The sequence below is a fragment of a genome, unplaced genomic scaffold (assembly GCF_019419815.1).
Source record: "Pyrus x bretschneideri cultivar Hongxiangsu unplaced genomic scaffold, Pyrus_bretschneideri_v1 Contig41, whole genome shotgun sequence".
Lineage (NCBI taxonomy): Eukaryota > Viridiplantae > Streptophyta > Magnoliopsida > Rosales > Rosaceae > Pyrus > Pyrus x bretschneideri.
Window position 1 is genome coordinate 4,583,982 of NW_025999735.1, and position 25,448 is coordinate 4,609,429.

At 38.5% G+C, this 25,448-nt stretch overlaps 3 protein-coding genes and 1 non-coding gene across 4 annotated transcripts; 1 reads left to right on the top strand and 3 right to left on the bottom strand.

The window, feature by feature from the left end:
• Positions 1 to 1,364: 1,364 nt before the first annotated feature.
• LOC125469309 lies at positions 1,365 to 2,059 on the bottom strand. The gene has a single exon (XM_048566527.1). The coding sequence runs from the start codon at positions 1,905 to 1,907 to the stop codon at positions 1,521 to 1,523; it is 387 nt and encodes a 128-aa protein (XP_048422484.1). The 5' UTR covers positions 1,908 to 2,059; the 3' UTR covers positions 1,365 to 1,520.
• A 707-nt stretch (positions 2,060 to 2,766) lies between these two features.
• LOC103947927 (bifunctional riboflavin kinase/FMN phosphatase) lies at positions 2,767 to 6,082 on the bottom strand. Its single transcript, XM_009358901.3, has 10 exons — positions 5,740 to 6,082; positions 5,444 to 5,633; positions 5,180 to 5,310; positions 4,718 to 4,787; positions 4,461 to 4,526; positions 4,160 to 4,314; positions 3,995 to 4,072; positions 3,626 to 3,765; positions 3,327 to 3,419; positions 2,767 to 3,114 (listed from the first exon to the last, which is right to left on the bottom strand). Exons 1-10 carry the CDS (start codon positions 5,840 to 5,842, stop codon positions 2,950 to 2,952), a joined length of 1,191 nt encoding a protein of 396 aa, XP_009357176.2. The 5' UTR covers positions 5,843 to 6,082; the 3' UTR covers positions 2,767 to 2,949.
• Positions 6,083 to 8,375: 2,293 nt separating this feature from the next.
• Positions 8,376 to 12,388, bottom strand: LOC103947928 (14-3-3-like protein D). The gene is made up of 6 exons (XM_009358902.3): positions 12,216 to 12,388; positions 11,084 to 11,390; positions 10,878 to 10,965; positions 10,499 to 10,608; positions 10,267 to 10,415; positions 8,376 to 8,646 (listed from the first exon to the last, which is right to left on the bottom strand). Exons 1-6 carry the CDS (start codon positions 12,286 to 12,288, stop codon positions 8,576 to 8,578), a joined length of 798 nt encoding a protein of 265 aa, XP_009357177.2. The 5' UTR covers positions 12,289 to 12,388; the 3' UTR covers positions 8,376 to 8,575.
• A 1,409-nt stretch (positions 12,389 to 13,797) lies between these two features.
• LOC125469313 lies at positions 13,798 to 13,905 on the top strand. Its single transcript, XR_007251657.1, has one exon. It is a non-coding gene; the product is annotated as a small nucleolar RNA Z279/snoR105/snoR108 (small nucleolar RNA).
• Positions 13,906 to 25,448: the final 11,543 nt, after the last annotated feature.

Below are 25,448 nucleotides of genomic sequence, written 5' to 3' on the forward strand. Positions count from 1 at the left end.
ATGGTGGTGCTGCTGTGACGACGGAAGGAAGGAATAAGTGAGCCATTTGTAATATTTGTGGGTTTGGAGGGATGCTGTACGGTCTGTTTTGGAGTTTGGATTTGGAGGGATGTTTTTCGGCTTAAAAATTGAATTTTCGGAGCCTGAATTTTTTTGACTAGTTTTAAAACTCACATGGCTACACGGAGATCTTCACCGCAACTCAGCTGACAATTTCCAAAAATAGTGGTTCTTTGTACACTAAAGTTTTGTCTCCCCACCCGCATTAAAAGATTTAGCAATTTTTTAAGAAGAACAATTATTTTCTTGGACACCCATGGAGTTTTGAAACAAACAACGTAGTAATTAATCGATTGATAAACTTTACGATTGTTGAATTTTATTTTACCGTACTTATCTAAACTTCACATTGTCGTGTATTCTTGAAACTCTACTCAAGCTTTATGAAATAAAAGAACCATGCAGTCACATGGAGAACATAATTATATGTCATCGGCAGAAATCGCCAAATTGAAGAGAGAACCTTCGTAATTAATACAAAGAAAATGAAAAATGGGTGTACAGAAAAAAACTAAATTCATTAAAAGTACAAAAGAAGGTTTTATTGATAGTTTAATAAATTATTTTGAGTGTCCCAAAAAATGTGAGGGTTAAAGTGTACACAGAACTACTCACACCAAAAGGTTGGAAAAAGTTTGAACCCCAACCGACCGCCAATTGGCAATGGTGCAAAATTACAACCTCACTTTTGGCGGGGAGGGAGTGGAAGGAAGGAGCCGCCAAATCAAAACGCGTGTCATCCAAGTAAATATTTGGCTCCATTTTTTTATCTTAATTGGCGCCATAATCAATTATCAAATGTAATCATCCTCGATAGGAGTGAATGTGTTCAGGATTTAGAGTAATTTTTAATGTATTAAGAACACGATTTGATCATTAACCTTTTGTTTTTTCAAGTATGAACTATTTACATTATGATACTTGTGTACCGAACCATGTTCCTAAAATCTTTCTCAAATTAGGTCGGTTTCACCCCAATGTTATAATTAAACAAATAACGATATACAGGTTTGATAAAATTCAGTTTTGACAAAAATTGATGAGGAAATTGTACTAAATAAACCAACCTAAAGTTGGTTAGTTTAGTTCGATTTGGTTGGGGTCGTTAAGGTCTAACCCAATTATTCTCAGCTGGATTCTCTCAACCAAATCTGCCATTCGATTCAATTATATTGATTTCGGAAGGTGATTCTAACCCAATTCGCCAAATACCATGACCGATAAAAATGTGATTGAATTGGATGAAATTGGTCCATTTGGGCAGATTGGATTGGATTGGATTGGATCACGAACACCCCTAAGCGTGGGAAATGACAAACTGCATTTCTTTCTTTGTATAAATTATATTTCCTTGGAAATTTGATTATATTTCCAGAGCATAACAATTGTGAGTATAGAAACAAGAAAAAGAAGGAAAATTTGTAAGAAACACAGTGATATAGTGACACAGGCAAAGTTCATTATCTGAAACCCATCCTCAGAGACTTGGAGTTGGGGCCGGCGACTGGAAGAAGAGACTTTCTTTTTGTAGAAATTGAGGCGGATGTGGAGACGGAGATGGAGACGGAGGAGGAAGACAAAGAAAGAGATGTCCGGCATGGCAATTGAACCGAATTGGTGAAGATATAGAGGTTGGTAATGTCGGCAAGAGGCTTCCTCATCCGCCTCCTCCTCAGCCTCATTTTATTACATTTCTTGCTATCCTCAGAAACTGCGTTGGTCACCTTTGCCTTTGCAGTTGCAGACAACGGAATTGGAGTTGGAGTTGGAGTTGGAGGGATGTTCTCTTTGTTATTGTGGTCGCCGTCACGGCAGGCGATGGCGTTGGCGACGGAGACGGCGCCCATTAAACAAAACGTTGAGAGAGTTAAGAGAGGAAGTGTTCGGTATTGAACGGGAAGAATGGATGATTGAGTTTGGTGGTGGGGGTGGGCATATTTGTAATGCTTTGGGTTTGCGCGGTGGCGGTGGGTGGGTTTCTAATTCTAAATTCTGAAAAGTGAAATTTTCATGCGCCAAATAGATTGAGAGGGAGATTTTTTACATTTTATTGTCACAACTGCCGACTTCCAAAATGTGAGAGAGAGAGAGCGAGGGGGGGGGGGGGGGGGGTGTTTTTAAAAATTAGATTAAAATTTAAAAATGTTATTGCGATTGTAAGAGGCAAAAGCGGATACTTTTTGGGCGGGTGAGTTGAGGAGCCAAAAATCCCAAAACGATATCTTTGTGCGAATAATGTATGAAGTGTTCAAGATTTTTTTTTATTAAAGATCAAATGCTTTTGGAAAATTCACCAAAAGTTTTGTCACTTTTTTTTGCCAAAATATCTTTGAAATCCTATTGATTTTGTCTGGAAATATAGAATATGTTTCATAATTATCCGATCAAATATTTTGAAGATAATTAAAACATTGCATCAATCTCAACAGTTGACATTAAAATTTTAACTTGGGTCTCAATCGGGTATTTCTAACCTAGTAGGGAAATTAAACCCGTAAAGTAACATTTGGAAATTTGGTTTTGACAATTAGTAAAAAACCAACACCACTTTTAATTCTTCCCCATTTTCATTTCGTAAAGGAAATAAATAAACGAACACAATATTTTTGATAAATTATGAAATGTTTGATTTGTGACATTTTGTATGAAGGCCTAAAAAATTAACGATTCCGATAATGAGAATAAATTACGTGGTGACCAAACAAGTATCTAACGTCGTATTAATTTACTGATTGATTAATGTTGGAGTGCTGGGCACTAGCCAGTGCGTGTCGAGAGGCCATTATACAGCACAGCAAAGTTCGTAAATGTATCGTGATCAAAGTTTATTTATTCAGTACATAATCGCTTTCCCCTTTCTTATTTGTGCAAACAAAATGCTGGAATAAGTCAGCATTGTTCTATCTCATCACTGGCAATCATGTCTTCCACAGAAAAAGGTTGTGGTGGATACAGAGGCACACAACCATGGTGACTAAATATTGGCAGATCGAGTGAAGCACTTGCAATCGACTTACATTCCTCGAGTGTTTCTGCATCCATTGATGAAACTTCCTGCAACACATGCGTCGTTTTGCTTAGATGACGATCAAACACAGATATTTAAGAGCATACATTTTTCGGACATCTTGCGTTCGGTTGCATTGATTTAAGTTACGAGGCATAAGGCACTCCTCCACAAAGTGACACAGGGAAGTACATAAACTATATGACTTCCTGCATTATCTTTCATCAGTTTTAGTTCATCTTTGAAACTATGCTGTTACCTTTGTATATGATTCCCGGATGTAGCCGACAAGTAGCAGTTTCATTTGCTGATTGGATGTACAACAATTGTTTCCATCAACTACATGTAATTGCTACATCAAAGGATAAAAAGAGCATCATCAATATGGAACTGACAGGATCAATGCATAAATAACTTGTTTTCGGGAAGTTGCAAGAACGAAAAACACAATCACTTTATAATCAATTGGTAAGCTCGTTACTTTCAACGGATACCAATTACCAAAATTAATGAACAGATGAAGCTAAATTGATTAAGAATTTAAGGTAGATTGCCCACAATGTTTTTATCAGGAGAACTGTTGTGATCCAATCCAATGCCAACCACTACCCTGTAGGTCTTCTGCATATCAGCTACAGCTACAGCCCAACCGAAGAAAACTCCCCAAACTTGGTCCGGGAGAGCAGATCTTCCATCCCCTGATATGTGGACTGCGGATTAGAATAAATACAAATTTCCACAAATATTCAACCATAAAGATGAGGATGCAATTAACTAAAAGTGCCTCATCAACCGTACTCCAGCTTGGCAGTTTCCACCGGCGCCTGTCCAGGGTTGGGCCCTGGGATTTGACAGAGGACTTAAAAGCCACCTGTCAAGAACTTGAAAAATATATTCCATCGCGCAAGAATAAAACGTTACACTAACCTGTGACTTCACAGACAAACCCATTGACATAGAGACCACTGAAATAAATTGGTTCAATTGGCAGTGCCTTATCTACCCCTGCAACAATGAATCAAGAAAATATTTGACAGGGAAGGAAGGCCCTACGGACAAATACATGCAAACCATGAGAGGTGAGAGACGTACAGTCCTCAAATGGAGGAAGGCCCCAATGCTCAGGTTGAAACTCCAAAAGAGAATGAAGCACAGTATCTGCAAGGGAGGAAGAACCAGCAGCTTCACCACGGGATGGAATAGCCACTACCTCCATTCCGGCAGCATTGGCAGCTTTAACACCAACCCTGTTAAAATACATTGATTAAATAAATCAGCATTGCATATATCCATGTATACCAACTTTTCTTGGCAGACAGGGAAACATGATGGACTATTGATAAAAATGAGACAAATTTAAGTTCAGATGTATATGTTTGTGATCAAATCCTACAATGAGTCTTCAATCACAAGGCAGTGAACTGCATCCACACCCATTTGCTTCGCTGCCTCTTCAAATCTATAAACAATTCGGAAACTATATTAGCATCGGTGAAAAGGAAAGTACAATGTATGTGAGGTGATACTTTCTTCTTGGCATGAAATTGATCAGGTCTTTGAACGTTTTCTAGGTTGAAAAGGGATGGGGAGTTCCAAATTTCCGTTTGTATGCATCCAAGGAAGCCTTGTATTTTCTGTGAATTCACTTACAAATATGGAGAGGGCTTCCCCGCTTTAACCTGGTCACTGCCAAGAATTACTGAAAACAGTTCCTTCCAACCTATAGTATACATATGATTAAACAGATTAATAACAAACAGAGGCATCACAGGTCGTCCATTATGTTTCACAGATACTTGTATGAGAATAACGCAGAATGATAGGTAATCAGAAAAATTGGATCAAGGAATACAACAACAACAACAACAACGACAACAGATGTGGAACACTTCTTTGCCAAGTAAATTTCGACAAGAATAAGTTTTCTGACTGGTTTGTAGATTCAGTATCAATTGAATCAGCTTCAGCTAGCCTTATTAAAGACTGTAATTCAGAAAATAACCGTAAAGTAGTGGGACAAACGCAGCAACACAATGTCTCGTCATTTCATTGCCAGCTTAGCACAAAGATATAACACTGGTTATTGTTAACAGTGAGGAAAATTGTACAAACCTCGATGGTGAGAGATTTTTGCATCTATGTATTCTCGTAAGGAGTTTGAAGCAAGAGCTATAGGTACTCCATGGTCATGGAAGTGTTTGATAAGGCGATTAGCACCAGGTAGAGCTTTTGCGTACATCCACCTGAAAGTATCACATTTTTTTTTTGCAGATGTGTTAAACAACAATTAATTGAGTGGCAACATGTAAATGGCACAAGGTCGTCCAAAAGCGCTTACTTTTCTTGGTATGGAATAGAGGCAAGAGTGAGACTTACTTTTCTTGGTACATGGGGATGATTTGTTGGACAAACTGATCAGGGGTGAATGGAAGATGATAGTCCTCAATAACCGAAGCTGCCGAGTCTTTGAGTGTCATCCCCAACCTCTTCTTCTCCTCCCCTTCTGTGTCCAAAACTTTGCCATGGCGGGCCAAGAATTCCTCGAACACGCCCTTTGTTGCCCGCTCTGAGCCACATTCACACACACAAGCAAACTCTAATGAGTTAAGAGTTTGAAAATTAAGAAAAAAGAAAAAAACAAGAACAAGTGGGGAGGGGAGGAAATTTGAGACCTGTGTCCAAAAGGGTGCCATCCAAATCAAAAATAACAGCCAAAATCTTGGGTTTTGGGGTTTCTGCGGCTGCATTGTTGCACTCGCACCCACAGCAGTTCATGGTAATATTGGTGTATTGGTGTTGGTAGTGAGACAAGTGAGAAAACAAGGATTGAATTGGAATTGGAACTGGTTTTCCAGTGTTCAAGTATCTAAGTGTATAAATATGCAGAAGGGGAGGCCAGATTGTTAATTGTAATTAAATTTAATTAACCCCCAATTAACTTTTGGGTGTAAACAAAGATGAGCATTCATTCGAATGCCATTGTGCTGAGAATACAGTGCAAATTGAAGAAATAATTTCAGAGTTTCAGATTCTCTCTCTCTCTCGTGTTGTAAATTGTAGTTGCGCCAAGTAAACAATAGCCAGACTTGTGGTCATGAGAGGCTAAAATGCATTTGTAAGTCTTTCCGGCTCCCAAAAATAATGAATAACCGTGGCTTGCCATTCATTATCTTTTTCAAAAAAAAAAAAAAAAAAAAAAAAGGTAAACAATGTCGTATGCGTACAAGACCTGAAAGCGACTGCCGTCTACACTAATGTTTGTATAAAGTAAAAACTACATCGTTATTAGGACAAGAAATACAATGCTAACACCAAGATTATAAGTAGAGTCACGTTTGAGATTGTTTGTTTAGGTCAATGTAGGAAGGGGATGGGAATCCGAACTTAGGACCATTATTATTAGGTGTATTCAATTGGGATTTTGAGAAATTTTAATTCTTTTAATGTATCTTAGGGGTATTTCATTTAGGATTTTAAGATAGGTTAATAAAATTCTTAAAAATCCGGGTGTATTCAATTATGATTTTAAAAAAGTTTATAACATTTCAGGTGCATTCAATTAAGAATTGATTTTAATTTTTTTTAAAAAAAGTTTAGAAATTTGACGGAATTAGAGAGATTTCATGGTGCATTTTAAGTATTAACAAATCTCACATCTCTCCCTGAGATTTCAAGGGAATTAAATTAAAATCTTACATGGAATATCTACAGATGAATTAAAGTCAAATCAAAATCCATGAATTTATAAATCTATTAAAATTTCTTAAAATCCTAATTGCGTACACCCCTAAAAGCAAGTTGGTTAAAATTGAGAAGATATAGAGGTAGTGTTTGTGATTAGCAAATATTACCAAGATGAGTATAATTAAAAGGAAAACTAATGAAAAGAGCTTAAAAACTTTGAGTTTAACAATAAGGACAAAATAAAGGGTAAAGTGAATAGTACCAAATTTGACTTTTTAGTGTAAAAATGTAATTTTTCGTTAAAGTGAACAGTTTTTTTCATTAAAGTTCCCTAACTTATCGTTTGGTATGCAGACGGGACGGGACGGAATGGAACGGAGCGTGAGCAAAGATGCCCTCAGATGGAAACAAGGAGGAATAAGAAGGAGACGGAGAGGTTATAATTTTGTGTTCCACAGATGTGGAACGAGTCGTTTCAAGGGGTAAGGTGGAACGAGTCATTCCAAGGGGTAAGGTGGAACGAAAATTCACCCAAAACTCGTCCCGTGGAACAGCTCGTTCCACCCGTTTTAGGCGCACCAAACGTGGGACGGAACGCCTTATCTCACTTTGTTCTGTCCCGTCTCACGTACCAAACGGTACCTAAATTAAATCATGTAAATTTGCACATAAGTACAATAAATACGAACAAAACTCAAAAAGAGTTGGCGTTTTGTTTTAAACAAGAATGTAGGTGGCTGGCTTGCTATGCCAATTGATTCCATTGAATTCAAATCTTGATTAATCAACAAAACCACTGGATTAATTAACAAGAAAACAAATAGGTAACTGTTGTACGAAGCAGACACCAATACAAGTCCAGCGTGAACGTTAAAGTCCCCCATTCGGATTTGGATTGGACTCGATCGTTCCATAAACTTTGGGAATATATGAAAAGCATGTCGATACAACGACATCGTGGACGCACGAATCCATTCTTTATCACAAACCCGACTCCAAACCAGAGCTTTTTTTACCACTAGGATGCGTGGACCTGTTCAAGCATCACAGAATCACTAGCACAAAACTCCACAGCTTACGCCATTTCAGTGCTCGACGACAAGGACAGGCATTGACAGGACTAATACAAGTATCGGTGGTATGGGGGTTCAAACACATAGGTTTAGGGTTTACTCGTTCGATGCTCAAAACTCGGTGGAGACCAACAAAACTAGCGTACGCCGCCTTCAGAGGCGACCCATGTGAGCTCTAGTACTTGCAATACTCCCCCAATTCTTCGAAGGCAAGCAATCTTTATTGTTTCTCACTAGTCACTACAACTATAAACGCGACAACAAAGCAAGGGACAAGGAGCAAGAAGAACGGGTAGACTTTTCATATCACAGATTCAACACCGTACACAAAAGGCTTGTAGCAACAGTGAAACAAACTACACACGAGCACAAAATCCTCCCTCTGGGCTACGGCATGTTCACCAAAACAGAAAGTCACCCTAAGCAACTGGTTAATCCTCTATACTCCGTCCAACATAAACGAGTAGGAAAAGCTAGTGCAAAGCAGATAGGACTACATCCGGATACAATGCTATTATAAACCACACCACATAACATCGGACACAACTCAATAAAGGGGGAAAGAGAAGAGAACAACTACAAAATAACACGGCAAACAACGAACACCGGAATTTGTTCAGCACCAAAGTAAATGAGACTCAGGCCCATCCTTGGTCCATAATACACAGAGCATATCCTAAGATGCCACCTAAATCACTGCCACGTAAACAAAAGAGCAAAGTAGTCGTACATCAATATTACTCACAAACAGCTAAGAAATCTGTGAGTTTGCCTCTTCCAACTCGCCAACCTTGGCATTGCCATTCACCTTTTGGGAATCCTCTGCGGCAGAAATATGAGAGCAATAATAAGTATTAAAGACGATGCTTGGTATTTAAAAAACATAGATCAAACATGTTATCCACCGACGAGTTTATTTAGAATTTTGTACTAGACTATTGATGACTTGACAGTGCATTTCTATACTAATATCTTTTAGCCCGTGCATAGTTTCTCTGTGACTGGTAGGACAGTTTCGAAAATAAGTATCACTTTGCAGAACTGGTGCATTAGCTATGACCACTTGAAGGAATTCACATAACGAACTACAAAACAAACAGGATCATTGCATTTCATCTAAATGCACCCAGAGAACAATCAAAGGTTAGATAACATTTTGCTTAACTCTAGATATCATTTCAAAGCCTGTAAATCGAATATAACCCAATTCTTTGAATGTAAATTATAAATGCATGCTTAATTTTACTTACTAAATGAAAAATATCATAAAATAAGATTGGAGGGAGCTCTTATATAAAGTGCTTGCTGAAAACTTGTTTTGTTATGAAACTGCCTCCACTAAGTCATAATTAGAGACATAAACTTTTGATTGTCAAGAATCAAGGCATACAACGTAAAACATCTGAGACGAAACCCACCCAACAACCAGGCAAGTTTCATAAATACAAAAGTTTTCCAACATACAGGTTTCTAAACCCAACAAGATTCCTCAAAATCAACTATAAAAAAGCTAATGTGATCATAGAATCTAAAAATGGAAAAAGAAACCACTGCCTGTACTAAAATAAACTTGTTAATTTGTTTGCATAAGTCCTGCAAGAAGTACATATTTGACTTTTAAGATTTCTTTTCCATTACAATTTGGTTTCGTTGGGTCTGAGCAACTGGTGAGTTGCAGAAAAAAAACAGTCTCTGAAGGCGTAGTATATTGGCGCAATGATAATTGTGACAACTTATTTGTTAGCAGAAAACATTTGGCCGTAACTAACAACCAAAAGCAGATTATCAATTCCTTTGAAGAGTATTTGAATCAAAGAATCCATAGACATCAATTCCATAAGCATAAAATGGAGATATCATCTCTGCTAGAAATAATTGAAATATGATCTAGGTCTCAGATGGGCATTGAGTTATAGAAAATTCTTCCACTACCTATTTATTTCTCTCCTTCAACGAAAAAACCCAGGAGTTCGAAAAGAAGGAAAGAAACCAAATTATACCAGTATTCCAAGCCATCACATTTAGGACCATTCTAAGGTGATGTATCTTGAAAAATATGAGTTAATAGTAAACAACATAGTTTCTCATCGAGCTTATGCAACCTTTCATGTCATTACTCTACAATAGTAGACAAGACTTCAGCCAATGTGAACATTTTCCCTCTAACAAGATAGTTCAAAAGTAGGCAAACACACATCACAAGCATAAGAATGGTAACAGCATGTAACTTTATAAATGCATCAACAAGAAAGCCTAGAAACACAATTATATTTAAAATCCAGTCAAATGAAGGCGTAGTATATACTGAAGCAAATCCTGAAATGGGCAGAAAGGTAAAAAAAGAGAGGGGAACTAATCTAATAAAAGAAACTAATCCTCTGAACTTTCATAGAGATGGGAATTGTGTGCATCATTAACTCCTGAAATTATTATTACCATTACCTCCATCTTCTGGATGGTCAGAAGTCCACAATGTGAGGTTGTCCCTTAAAAGCTGCATGATTAAGGTGCTATCTTTGTATGACTCCTCATTCGAAGAGTCAAGCTCAGCAATAGCTTCATCAAAAGCCATCTTTGCAAGGTGGCAAGCACTGAAAAACAGTATCCACATCAAAAGAAGGGAATTTTGAGATAAACATAACAGTAATCAATCCCAAAATAGCGTCCTACAAACCTTTCTGGAGCATTCATGATCTCATAATAGAAGACTGAGAAATTCAGAGCCAGACCCAAACGGATGGGATGTGTGGAAGGCAACTCGGCCTCAGCAGTAGTGGTGGCAGTCTGCAAAGGCATCAATTTTAAGATAAATAAGCATTTTCCAGTGCCAGTGTTAATAGAGCATGAAAACCTAAGATGCCGTTTTTTGCAGAAAAGAAATTGTGCCAACCCTGCAGTGTATAAGCAATAGGGGAAAAGAAAAAGGACCTGGGCAGATAGAACAACAGTAACAGCAATGAAACAACAATTTGAGAGCATCATCAGAGAGAGAGAGAGAGAAAGAGAGAGAGAGTGGGAGGGGGAGGGGGAGAGAGAGAGAGAGAGAGAGTAACCTCGTATGCTTTCTTTGACTGTTCAGCAGCCTCTTTTTTATCGTCACCGCTCTTGAATTCTGCAAGATACCTATAATAATCTCCTTTCCTATAACCAAATTATTTTGATGTTAACATTTATTTACCTTCATGATGCCCATTTTAAAAACAATAGAAGAACAAATAAATAAATAATATCTCTTCGGTTTTGAAAAACATAGTCTCACATCTTATAATAGAAAACAGTTGATTCACCAACTGTAGCAGAAGGAATGAGATGCTCATCGATCACTGCCATGATATCACTACAAATGGTTGAGAGCTCCGATTCAACCTTCTGTCTATACTCCTTGAGTTGCTTCACATGAATCTCATTTCCTTTTGCTTCCTCTTTCTGTTCAATTGATGATAGGATCCTCCATGATGCGCGACGAGCACCAACAACATTCTTGTACCCAACAGAGAGCAAGTTTCTCTCTTCAACCGTCAATTCAACATCAAGATTTGCGACCTTCTTCATTGCATCAACCATCTCTGTTAAAATTTAGCAAAGAAATCACAAACAACATCTTATATTAGATTTATGGTCCAGTAAAAAGGACCCACACTTTTCAACAAGGCAGAACCATGTTACAGAGAGGGGAGCAATTGCTCTATTAAATCTGGAATAAGCAGATACAGGTAGGTTCAGTTTGAGTTTTGAAGCAATATGACTTGCTTAAAACAATTTCTTGGTCAAAATTGAAATTAGAGTTCTAATTAAAATTTTGAACACTTAGAATGGAAATCGATGAACTATGTTAATCGGTTAGGTCAGTGGGCGACAAATAATCATGTGTCACAACCCGAGATGCACTTCTAGAAAATAAAAGGTTGAGTAAAGGTTTATCTCTAAAAATTGCATCTTTTGATTGAAACAACTAAAGATAACGAGATTAAAAAATTACTCACTGATTTACTCAGCCTAACCCAAATTCAATGCACACATTACTTAGCCTCCGTTACTGCTTTAGTTTCCATCAAAAGAAAAACAACAAACACTTTCTGTAGCAGTAAGTTTTTGTATCAAATCAAAGAAGTACTTAAAAAAAAAAAAAAAAACACCATACCAAGAAATCGAATGCACCGAAGATCTATACAGCAATAACTGAGTATTTGACTGATTCCTAGTTCCAATCATCAGCATTAAACCATAAAATTAAACGAAAGACTCCCATTTCCCTCACTTTCTCACCAACCAAACACTAAATTTGCAAAATTAAGCGATTAAAAATAAAACAAAACTCCAGATAAATAATCACACTCAGTGTGAAACAGAAATACAAAAGTGTACGAAAGAAATAAGGGAGGAACCCTAACCATCGTATCGCTCTGCCTGCTCAGCGAGCTTGGCAAGGTAAGCGCAGTTTTCACGTTCAGTAGCGAGACCCATAGCGAATCGAATCTAGGGTTTTTGGCAGCCTACAGTTTGGGAGAATTTGGGGCTTCCGAATTTTCTTTCGATCTCACTCAAACTTCTAATTGTTTCCGCAAAGCATTTATACGGAACAAAATGGGGTCCAAGAATAACCCTTTATTATCATTTTAATTATTTTATTTTGTCCCCCCCTGAAAAAATTATTTATTTTGTCCTTATGTGGCAAGAATTGGGACTTCGAGTCACACGGCAAATGGCTTGGATTTGTGGGTTGTGGCCTATGCAAAAGCCACGTCTAAAAAGGACAAAAACTAGTGTTTTCTGGGGACAAATTAGGATTTGCCAAGTAAGCTTCTAGGATCCATAACGAGAGACTTTTTAGTGTGAACGGAATACGGGATAATATATCACATGTTACTATGTAAATGGTGAGATATGTATTAAAAAGTTAATTACTTAAAAAGTAAAATTTCCCATGACTTATATAAAAACACGCGGTGTATTTAGTGGTGAATCAACGTGAGGGCGAGGAGTGACGGCCGCCCATCATCTCACCGAAAAACAAGCCTAGGAACTCTAGTTTAGCCCCTCCGCTCTCGTCGGAAATAAGAATTCCCACCGCTAGTGGCCACGGTCCTTGCCGCACAATCACCAACAACGATCCCACTACTACCAGCCACGGTCCTCTCCCACCAGGCCACCACCATCGGCCACGGTCGTCTCCCACCACAGACCAGCGTCCTCGCCCACCACCATCAGCCATTGTCCCTCGCCGAAACTTATGGCACCTTCATCGTTGTAAAATTTGGATCTCTTGTAAGAGTAGAAAGCCGTGAAAAGAAGAGCACCCAACCCCACGAGCCATCACCCTCTCTGTATGAAAATCAAGGAACCCAAATTTTTGGACTACCATATTGGGATTCTGGAAATGAAATCTTCCACCATAGCTAGATTGCCATGATTTTTTAAGATATGAAAATGGAAGTGTCTGTCTAATTGTGTGCTTTGGCGAGGAAGAATGATGAGTGTTTGGCTACAAGAATAAAGGATGTTTGGTTGTGTTTGCGAGATTTAAATAAGGACAGGAGTCGTTGCTTTATTGTGCCATATAAGGCCTCGTTTGGCAGCTCAAACTATGCTGACTATTTTTGTCGGATATGATAAATAGTCACCGAATAGTACTGACTAAATTAGTCAGGCGTTTGATACAGTATCAGACTAATGACCGTATTATTTATACTGTGTTTGGCACTGAACCGGATAAGAAAAGGAATCTTTTTATGTTGAATGAACTTTTCTCTCTTCCCTCCCCAGATTGCTGATCTTCTCCCCAGATTTCCGATCGTCTCCTCCCCTCACTCCCTCCTCCTCCATCACTCCCTTCCCAGATTTCTAGGTTCTAGTGGTGTTTGATTCAGACAAGAGGGGGTTCAGAGGCCTAAAAACGGCTTCGTTTCGATGATAGAGGTTGATAGAAAGTTGAAACTCTAGAAAATGGCAGAGAATGATCCTTCAAGCAGAAACGGTATGTGATAAGTGGTCATAATTCGCAAATGAAAATGCGAGAGATGGGTGTCCATCCCAAAGCTTGTTACGACAATTGTGCACTCCCCTTTTATACCGTTTGATCCCCATTCTACTTTAAAAAAAATGGCATAAAGTTGCAGAAAGTTGAATTTGATTTTCACCCAATAAATTACTCACAAGCTTTGAAGCTCTAGAAAATGGCAAAAAGTTGCAGACTTTAAAGCTCTGTTGTGTTAGATAATGGCAGATGAAAAAACCCAGAAATCAAAAATTGCAGAAAAATTCCATGAAACAGAGGGAGGGGTAGAAACTGGGAAGAAGAAGAAGATGAATGAGAAGATGAACTTGGATTCAGATGAAGAAGAAGATGAATGAGGGAGGGGTGGAACCTGGGAGGACCGACAGTGCGTTCGGAGAGGAAGGAAAGAGCGAGCCCGACTAAATTGTCCCGTGGTTTTAGACGGGATAAATAGCCGGATGTGAGGGGTATAAGATAAGTGGGCCCAGATTAAATAGTTCGGTGCTTATTTCATACGAAGCTCACCAAACACCTACTTCGTATTATTAATACTATCTAGTGTGCCAAACGAGGCCTAAATGAATGTGTATATTGAGTACTCAAGTATTTTTTTTTTCTATTCTGACCCCAACTTTTTTTTGTGGTTCATTAACCCATTTATCTCCTTTTTTTTTCTTTTTTTTTTATTTATTCTTGTATGTATTTTTATTTTCTCTTTTAAGACTGCCACCGTATTGATCTTAAACTCTCACATTATCTATAAATATTGTATTACTTTTTAAAAATAATGTAAATTTTGTTTAATACTCATTTTACGATAATTTAAATCCATCTAGGCTCCTGTCTAGATCTCGTGTAGTTGCTAGGTCCTAGTCCGTTGTTTGACTAGTGCCTAACATTTTTTAGGATCTAATCCTAGCCAATTTAAGCTTTTTTACATTGGCTTTGATATTATTGCTTACAACCGCTTTGGTGGAGAGACTATTTTTTGCTATGAATATTGACTCAAAACTTTGCACTTTCCAATGTGAAAGCAACCACTTCGATTGAACCTTGCACCCTTTGGAATTTCGCCCCTCCCCTCAGCGAATCTTGGCTTTGCCACTAGGTGTATCATCCATGTTCCAGTCACAAAAAAAAATTTCTCTACCCATAAGGATTATACTTCTTTTTGTGTTTTTTCTTTTGAATTTTTTTGCCCATTGTCCTTAAATGATGATGATATTCATCACCTTATTTGTCAATGTTCGATGAATTTAAATTCCGAGATTTGAGTAGGAAATAGACACAAATCCTAAAATTTAAATTCATTCAATTGGATGATGAACATTATCACCATACGAAGGTAGTTAGCAAAAATGTACCCTTATTTCTTTGTTTTCCATTTGGGTAAAAGGTTAAATGTCGGCAAAACCCATTTCAATGGAGGTAGTTTGACCTAAAAAATAAAAAAGGAAGAAAATAGGGTTGGGAATATGGGAATTGGGATCTGTGGATTTGGACGATATTTATACGTCCAATGTAAACATATTTGGTTCTTATTTTCTAATTTTCAAAAATGTCTGAGTTCGACTCTATAAATCGAGTCCCTTTTTTCTTAGATAGGGGTAATCCGACTCAGACAGTTTAAAGGTAAGCACCAACACCAAGCACTAAGCAATTTATACCATATAGGTTCTAAATCTTTCTTACTTTCCTAAACCAAATAAAAGGGTTCAATTAGTAAAGCCTAAAACTAAGAGCTTGTTTGGATGTGTCTTTAAAATGATTGAAGGCACTTTTGATGAAAATCTTTTTGGAAACAATCCTTAGTAAAATTGCTGATAAATAGTGGAAAAACATTTAAGGTGCTTCCTGGAAGAAGCACATAACTGATGTTATGTTTTTGGAATTCAAGAACATTTTTTCTAAAAGCATTTTCAGTCATTTTAAAAGTACATTTAAACGAGCTCTAAGCTTTCCCATAACAACGCATCCACCATGGGTTTTGGGAATACCATAATCCGTACCATGTTATAGTGCTACTGCTTGCATCAAAATTCAATTTTCGGTTTCCTTACAAAATATTATTAGCTACTATATTGTTAGTACTACTGTAACAACCCGTTCCAAATTTTACGTTTTTATTTTATTTTAAAAGCGTGAATTTACGAAATTGCCCTAGAGGCAAGGACTTTGACTTCCGTTGACCATCGACTTGAAAGATGTGGGACTTATTCTTTTAGCATATCCTCGTAGTACTCATTGGTACGAACGTATAGGCGAAAGCCGTTTGCGAGTCCGGATTATAACGGTATAGTTACGGACGTTCGAAATCGGTTATTCAAGGTTAGTGTGTATTTAAAGGGAGGACCAATCAGAAATGGAGGGAGAAGAAAAAAAAAAAAAAAAAAAAAAAAAAAGGGAAATGGGTTTTCGTCCACCCGCACCCACCGCGGGTGGCCATTTTCCAAGGCCGATTCCGGCCAACTCCGGTGGAGTTTTTCGATGCCACCACCACCATTTTGAAGCTCTCATTCCCCTCTACAAAACCCATCCAAGAACCACCTTGATTGACCACGGGATGTGGAGGTTTGAGGCCACGAAAGTTGACGAAAACCAATGGTGCTCCGGCCACCCTTCTCCATTTTCCGGCAAATCGGCAAAGCGATGGCCGATACCACCACTTGGGCTTTGTAGCCCATCACCCCAGGAGCAAAACCCAACCAACCTTGACCCCGTTGGACCACCGTAGACGACGAATCGACGTCGGGAAGTTTTAGGCACCCGCCGGCTTCGTGGGCAAAATTGACCATCTTCCGTCCACTTTTGGACTTCGTGGCAGGTATGAAAGTTGCTCCACTCACTGAGATCTTCATTTCTGTGAAGTTTGATAATTTTTGGAATTAGTTGGATTTTCCGGCGAGTCGGGGCGGCCGACCGCCACCCGCGGCGGCGCGTGCGGCGGCGCGTGGCCAGTGAGCCGCCAATGCTATTTTTAGGCTATGTCGAATGTTTTGAATTCAGTTTTGTCATTTGAATGACGTAGGTTGATCGTTGGAACCTAAATTCGTTATAATACGCTACTTGATAAAAATGTGAATCGATGATCCGACCGTTGGATCGTCACCAAAATTGGATACATTATAATACGTAATATTTAAAGATCATAGGAATTTACGGATCGGGAATCCGACTTACGGATCTTCCTGAATTGGATTTGTAAGTTAGTAAAATAAATGTTCACGGCCACTTGTTTTAGGCAATTGGCGAAGATCTGACCGTTGGATCGTAATGAAATTTTAAGATGTTATTCTAGAAACATATTGTGGATCATTGGAAGTTGCAGATTGGAAATCTGATATGCGGATCTTCCGGGTCAGGTTATACAGGGTTGTAAACCCTACCGTCGATCTTTGATCGACGGTTGACTTGTGGTCAATAGGTCTCAACCTATTTTAGAAAGTCGTCGAGGTTGTGTTTTATGGGAATTGCATATTCTTCAGATAAGAGTTCTGAGATGTGATTTGATAATTGGCCACAGGGACCGATCATTCAGGACGCCTCGATGCGCGTGCTAGAGTAGTATAGCGTGGACTCCAGGTGAGTGGATCTTTTCCTTTTTATTGTGCATATTATTGAGAGTTCTATCGACACCTTTAAATTGATTAAGCATATTACTTTCATATATAATTATTGTGAATGCTTGACGTACAATGTGAACTACGAATGGCTTGATCCCTGTTTAGGGTACGTAGGCAGTCTAACGAGACGTTAGATGCAGCCATAAAATATTTGAGACAAAAGCCTTGCTTGGGAAATTGAGTAATGCGAAGGAAATTGGTAAAGACAAGTTTTAGTTTTGTGAATTAGTTAGTTAAATTAGAGTTAATTGGATTGTTATGGATAATTATCCCTGAAAATAAGTAGTTTGGGAGTATGGCGTTATTGATTGTACACTTCACACCATATTGTTTATAATTGAAAATGCTACGACATGGTTGAGTAGTAGATTGCATCATGATATATCCATATGTATATTACTTGCTTATAATTATTGGGAATGCTTTCAAGTGCAAATGTGAACTCAGGACACCCAGGTAAGTTCAGGTGAGTTTATGGTATTAATTGAATCGATTGAGTTATAGCATGACTACAGTTATGAGTTAGGCAACTTCGATACTGTCGTACTGGTTGCCATGTGTTGCACATGATTGATGAGATATGGATAAGTCGTACAGGTCACTATAGGTGACTCCGACTTACATGCTAGCCAGGATTGACGAGATGTGGATAAGTCGTATAGGTCACTATAGGTGACTCCGACTTACATGCTAGCCAGGATTGACGAGATCTGGATAAGTCGTACAGGTCACTATAGGTGACTCCGACTTACATGCTAGCCAGGATTGACGAGATGTGGATAAGTCGTATAGGTCACTATAGGTGACTCCGACTTATATGCTAGCCAAGATTGACGAGATGTGGATAAGTCGTATAGGTCACTATAGGTGACTCCGACTTATATGCTAGCCAAGATTGACGAGATGTGGATAAGTCGTATAGGTCACTATAGGTGACTCCGACTTATATGCTAGCCAAGATTGACGAGATGTGGATAAGTCGTATAGGTCACTATAGGTGACTCCGACTTATATGCTAGCCAAGATTGACGAGATGTGGATAAGTCGTATAGGTCACTATACGTGACTCCGACTTATATGCTAGCCAGGGTTGACGAGATATAGATAAGTCGTACAGGTCACTATAGGTGACTCCGACTTATATACTAGCCATGATTGACGAGATACGGTTAAGTTGTACATGTCATTTTAGATGACTCTGACTGATATATCACTTTGTATTGATTTAGTTCATTTGGCCTACTTGTTAATGTGTGGTGGATTTGATGGCAAATCGTGATTTTGGTCATTTCCGAGTATGGTTTGGATATATGTATATATGTTGTACTGTCTTACGGAAAACGATACGGGTTGTACATTTAGGGGCATTACTTTTAGAGAGGTAGTAACTTTGGGAAGCTTGGTTTTATTGCTTACTCACACCTTCTCTTTGGTGCCCTCCAGGTTTTAGCTGCTGAGTTTGTATCGATAAAAATCTGTGGCGAATCTTAGTATTGATGAATATTTTTGAGGGTATGATTCTTACTCACATTACTGTACCTTACTTATGCTCTGACATCGCGCGTGAAATGGGTTCGCTCCCACTCGTAGCGCACTCTGGTATTTAGACACTTTTAGATTCAAATTTATTCACTTTTTATGCACTATCACATTTTATGGCTTCGTCACCTTCCAGGTGTCGGCCAGCACAGCTCGATTCAGGGTCCAAGTGGACTTTCTGGGTCGGGGTGTGTCAGTTTGGTATCAGAGCATATGTTGGGCAGTATTGTGTTCATCACACGCGTGATGTGAGCACTCTAGGTTTTTGTGTTTGATGTTCGAATGATGCCACCTCGGCGAATAGGGAAAAATATGTTAACTTTTCTTCAGTTTTGGACAATTTTGTGGTCTTGACGACATTTTATAAAATCATTTTGGCGGTTGTCCTTAGAATTAAAACAAAGTTTTTCCTTGTGGAGGAAAGGTGTAAAAGTGAGGCAAGTTGATGGCCTAAGTAAATGTTTTGATAATTATGTATCGCCAGGGATATTACCAAATAATTCTATCATTGTCCTACCGTCGTTAGTATTGATTCTTTAAGGATTGGAAATCTTAGTTAGTCTTGATTTCTTAGTAACTTTTCGCGGAAGATCATCTGAGGGATAATTATTGTTCGGTCCCTATTAGCACTAATATCTTCAAGCATACTTGGGTTCATGTTGGATCTTTAGGAGGAAGATCGACTGTCGATGAAGTCTTTTTGAAAGTAGATCTTAGGCAAGGTCTTTTTCTAGCATTGAGATTTTTCAATCAACGCTATTCCAAATTTTTGCTTTCGTAGTTGTACTTATTAAATGGGTGAGAATAGGCTTGCGAATGTAAGTTGTCATATCCTGGGAGTTGTAGAAATCCGAAAAGCAATCATTAAATCCTCCTAGGATCAATGAACTACTTCGCTTGAGCCTTAGGATCGTGGAAGCTTAGAAATAAGCTTTGTAATAGAACGGTAAACTCATGATTGTTGTTTTTACCCTATCACTTATCTAGGTAAACGAAAACCCTTTGACTAACCACCTCTCGATCACTTCCATAGGTAGACATTAGAATCGAAATGCGGGACGGTATCTCACTGTTAAATTGTTATGAGTGTCGAGGAAAATTGTGAAGACCTTTTAGTTCGTGTCGTAGAGTTGGTTAGTAGTATTGTAAATTCGAGGACGTATACTTTTGGCGTCATATCTCAAAAATCTTACTGCGGATACCACCACGTTGTTAAGTTGGTATGGCAACATGACGGAGTATTGCTTTTATTTTCACGATTAGCACCGTTTGAAACGAACCATCTTATTCGTTGACCTAAAGTCAACAGTCGTTACCTTATTTCAAAGGCTAGATGACACTTCTCGGTGGAGATTTTGATGATGCATAGTGATTGTCGATTGATGTGACAAGTCAATTCGGATTCAGAATTTCTTAGTAGGTTAACGCTTATGTTTCTCGGTGGTAGAACCGCTAAAGATGAACCATCATACTTATGACCTAGAATTAACAATTTCTAATTTTATTGGATTATTGATTGGGACTTTTATGTAGAAAATGTGTCCAAATCTTCATTGATCTTCGAACTTTTTATTACATTTACTTTTTGGAACAAGCTAAGTTTTGTCGGAAGCAATAGTAGAATTAAATTGGCATCTATGAGTGCACTATGGTGTCCCTACTCTCACACACTTCCAGCATGTCCTTTTCTATTTGATTGGGAAATATGAGTATCGATATAGAGTTACCTTTAATCTACCAAGAAATGGTTCAAATGATTTTAATCATTTTGTATGAATGGAATTAAGAAGTATCTTTTTTATGCGCAGTTCGAGATATGTGGTATATGTAAAGAATGTGAAATTCATTAATCGTGATGCTAAACCAATGATACGCTTATATGATGTTCCAATTGGTGGTTGTTTACTTAAGTATAAAACAATATTCTTCTTGCTCTAAAAAGAAAAAAAAAAAAAAAAAAAAAATTTTTTTTTGAAGTATTGGCAATAGTTATTTCCTGAAAATGGGTGTTGAAATTTCAACAACAAGATACTTGTTAAGACCACTAAGATAGAAGTGGGATGTAGTCAACTTCTTCGGGGGATGTGATCTAGAAATTCTCTTTGTGACGTGATCAAATGTGGAAGTGGGAAAGAGACAAAATCGAGGCTCCCGTTGATGTGTTCTAAATGAATCCTCACCCTAGATGCACCCCGCTTTTGATTAATGTTGTGGGGATATTGAGGATATAGAGTTCAAACTTCCTTGGGCAATTACAATTTTCTAATTGCGTCCAGAGGACGATGACTTTTTGAGAAAACTACTCTTAGACTTCTATACAAATTCAGCAAACAGAAACCTGACAAGATTATCATCTTGGTGTATTTATATTTCATCGTGTTACATGTTCCACTTCCAAGCCTTTGGAAGTCGTTATGAAGGTTTTGAGTATTAGAAGTTGTTCATTATTGCATTTCTATCCCTAGATTAACGATTAGTTTGAAATGAGTTACTCAGACCTTTGTGGACGAGTTATATTTTGTTTGTCCACCAGTAGCATGGTTGCAGTATATCCTTATCTCCATTCTAGTCGCTTGTAACCACGGTTACAATTTCGGGTTAACTATGGTATCATTGGAGTTGATATATGGAGATTTTACGCATAGCGCATATTTAATGGACGCATACTTTTGTTAGAATTATGGGTAACTAAGGTTACATTCCTGTTTAGGAGTATGGTATTCTTCGAAATATAATACAAATATTGTATGTGCAGCTTGTGATTTACAGCAGATTATTGCGAACGAATATTTAATTGAGATTGTGATGTAGAAAATTTATGTTATTGACGATGTTACCTCAGAAGGTAGTGAATGAGTACAATTGAGGTTGGTATGTGTATTTCCCATTGAGGGGCAAGATGGTAATATTGCACCCTCGGGAATTGTTACTTGTTTATCAAGACATCAGTGAATTGTCGGTTTTGTGGTGTGCAGACCGTAATATTAATAACTGATTCGTTGGGTTGTTAAGTAAGTAAACAAGTAGATTATTCTACGTTAATATTTATATTTACTTATTTAATTCGTTAATTGTTGTTTGGGCTTGACCCAAAAATACTACATGCTGCTAAATTTCGAAGTGCGTCACGCTTTGAACACGTTTATGTGAAAGAGAAGGAAAGTACGAATTTGGAGGCATGAAAGAAGAGTCATTACACTCCGATCATGACGGAATGTCATCCTCTTTTATGTAGGCGCTATTACTTTGTGTCTTCCTCATGTATGTATTTACATACATATCTCTTTAAATTTGAGTATTCTACACTGGACTGATGATTTTAAATTTCGAGGACGAAATTTTCTTAAGGTGGGTAGATTGTAACAACCCGTTCCAAATTTTACGTTTTTATTTTATTTTAAAAGCGTGAATTTACGAAATTGCCCTAGAGGCAAGGACTTTGACTTCCGTTGACCATCGACTTGAAAGATGTGGGACTTATTCTTTTAGCATATCCTCGTAGTACTCATTGGTACGAACGTATAGGCGAAAGCCGTTTGCGAGTCCGGATTATAACGGTATAGTTACGGACGTTCGAAATCGGTTATTCAAGGTTAGTGTGTATTTAAAGGGAGGACCAATCAGAAATGGAGGGAGAAGAAAAAAAAAAAAAAAAAAAAAAAAAAAGGGAAATGGGTTTTCGTCCACCCGCACCCACCGCGGGTGGCCATTTTCCAAGGCCGATTCCGGCCAACTCCGGTGGAGTTTTTCGATGCCACCACCACCATTTTGAAGCTCTCATTCCCCTCTACAAAACCCACCCAAGAACCACCTTGATTGACCACGGGATGTGGAGGTTTGAGGCCACGAAAGTTGACGAAAACCAATGGTGCTCCGGCCACCCTTCTCCATTTTCCGGCAAATCGGCAAAGCGATGGCCGATACCACCACTTGGGCTTTGTAGCCCATCACCCCAGGAGCAAAACCCAACCAACCTTGACCCCGTTGGACCACCGTAGACGACGAATCGACGTCGGGAAGTTTTAGGCACCCGCCGGCTTCGTGGGCAAAATTGACCATCTTCCGTCCACTTTTGGACTTCGTGGCAGGTATGAAAGTTGCTCCACTCACTGAGATCTTCATTTCTGTGAAGTTTGATAATTTTTGGAATTAGTTGGATTTTCCGGCGAGTCGGGGCGGCCGACCGCCACCCGCGGCGGCGCGTGCGGCGGCGCGTGGCCAGTGAGCCGCCAATGCTATTTTTAGGCTATGTCGAATGTTTTGAATTCAGTTTTGTCATTTGAATGACGTAGGTTGATCGTTGGAACCTAAATTCGTTATAATACGCTACTTGATAAAAATGTGAATCGATGATCCGACCGTTGGATCGTCACCAAAATTGGATACATTATAATACGTAATATTTAAAGATCATAGGAATTTACGGATCGGGAATCCGACTTACGGATCTTCCTGAATTGGATTTGTAAGTTAGTAAAATAAATGTTCACGGCCACTTGTTTTAGGCAATTGGCGAAGATCTGACCGTTGGATCGTAATGAAATTTTAAGATGTTATTCTAGAAACATATTGTGGATCATTGGAAGTTGCAGATTGGAAATCTGATATGCGGATCTTCCGGGTCAGGTTATACAGGGTTGTAAACCCTACCGTCGATCTTTGATCGACGGTTGACTTGTGGTCAATAGGTCTCAACCTATTTTAGAAAGTCGTCGAGGTTGTGTTTTATGGGAATTGCATATTCTTCAGATAAGAGTTCTGAGATGTGATTTGATAATTGGCCACAGGGACCGATCATTCAGGACGCCTCGATGCGCGTGCTAGAGTAGTATAGCGTGGACTCCAGGTGAGTGGATCTTTTCCTTTTTATTGTGCATATTATTGAGAGTTCTATCGACACCTTTAAATTGATTAAGCATATTACTTTCATATATAATTATTGTGAATGCTTGACGTACAATGTGAACTACGAATGGCTTGATCCCTGTTTAGGGTACGTAGGCAGTCTAACGAGACGTTAGATGCAGCCATAAAATATTTGAGACAAAAGCCTTGCTTGGGAAATTGAGTAATGCGAAGGAAATTGGTAAAGACAAGTTTTAGTTTTGTGAATTAGTTAGTTAAATTAGAGTTAATTGGATTGTTATGGATAATTATCCCTGAAAATAAGTAGTTTGGGAGTATGGCGTTATTGATTGTACACTTCACACCATATTGTTTATAATTGAAAATGCTACGACATGGTTGAGTAGTAGATTGCATCATGATATATCCATATGTATATTACTTGCTTATAATTATTGGGAATGCTTTCAAGTGCAAATGTGAACTCAGGACACCCAGGTAAGTTCAGGTGAGTTTATGGTATTAATTGAATCGATTGAGTTATAGCATGACTACAGTTATGAGTTAGGCAACTTCGATACTGTCGTACTGGTTGCCATGTGTTGCACATGATTGATGAGATATGGATAAGTCGTACAGGTCACTATAGGTGACTCCGACTTACATGCTAGCCAGGATTGACGAGATGTGGATAAGTCGTATAGGTCACTATAGGTGACTCCGACTTACATGCTAGCCAGGATTGACGAGATCTGGATAAGTCGTACAGGTCACTATAGGTGACTCCGACTTACATGCTAGCCAGGATTGACGAGATGTGGATAAGTCGTATAGGTCACTATAGGTGACTCCGACTTATATGCTAGCCAAGATTGACGAGATGTGGATAAGTCGTATAGGTCACTATAGGTGACTCCGACTTATATGCTAGCCAAGATTGACGAGATGTGGATAAGTCGTATAGGTCACTATAGGTGACTCCGACTTATATGCTAGCCAAGATTGACGAGATGTGGATAAGTCGTATAGGTCACTATAGGTGACTCCGACTTATATGCTAGCCAAGATTGACGAGATGTGGATAAGTCGTATAGGTCACTATACGTGACTCCGACTTATATGCTAGCCAGGGTTGACGAGATATAGATAAGTCGTACAGGTCACTATAGGTGACTCCGACTTATATACTAGCCATGATTGACGAGATACGGTTAAGTTGTACATGTCATTTTAGATGACTCTGACTGATATATCACTTTGTATTGATTTAGTTCATTTGGCCTACTTGTTAATGTGTGGTGGATTTGATGGCAAATCGTGATTTTGGTCATTTCCGAGTATGGTTTGGATATATGTATATATGTTGTACTGTCTTACGGAAAACGATACGGGTTGTACATTTAGGGGCATTACTTTTAGAGAGGTAGTAACTTTGGGAAGCTTGGTTTTATTGCTTACTCACACCTTCTCTTTGGTGCCCTCCAGGTTTTAGCTGCTGAGTTTGTATCGATAAAAATCTGTGGCGAATCTTAGTATTGATGAATATTTTTGAGGGTATGATTCTTACTCACATTACTGTACCTTACTTATGCTCTGACATCGCGCGTGAAATGGGTTCGCTC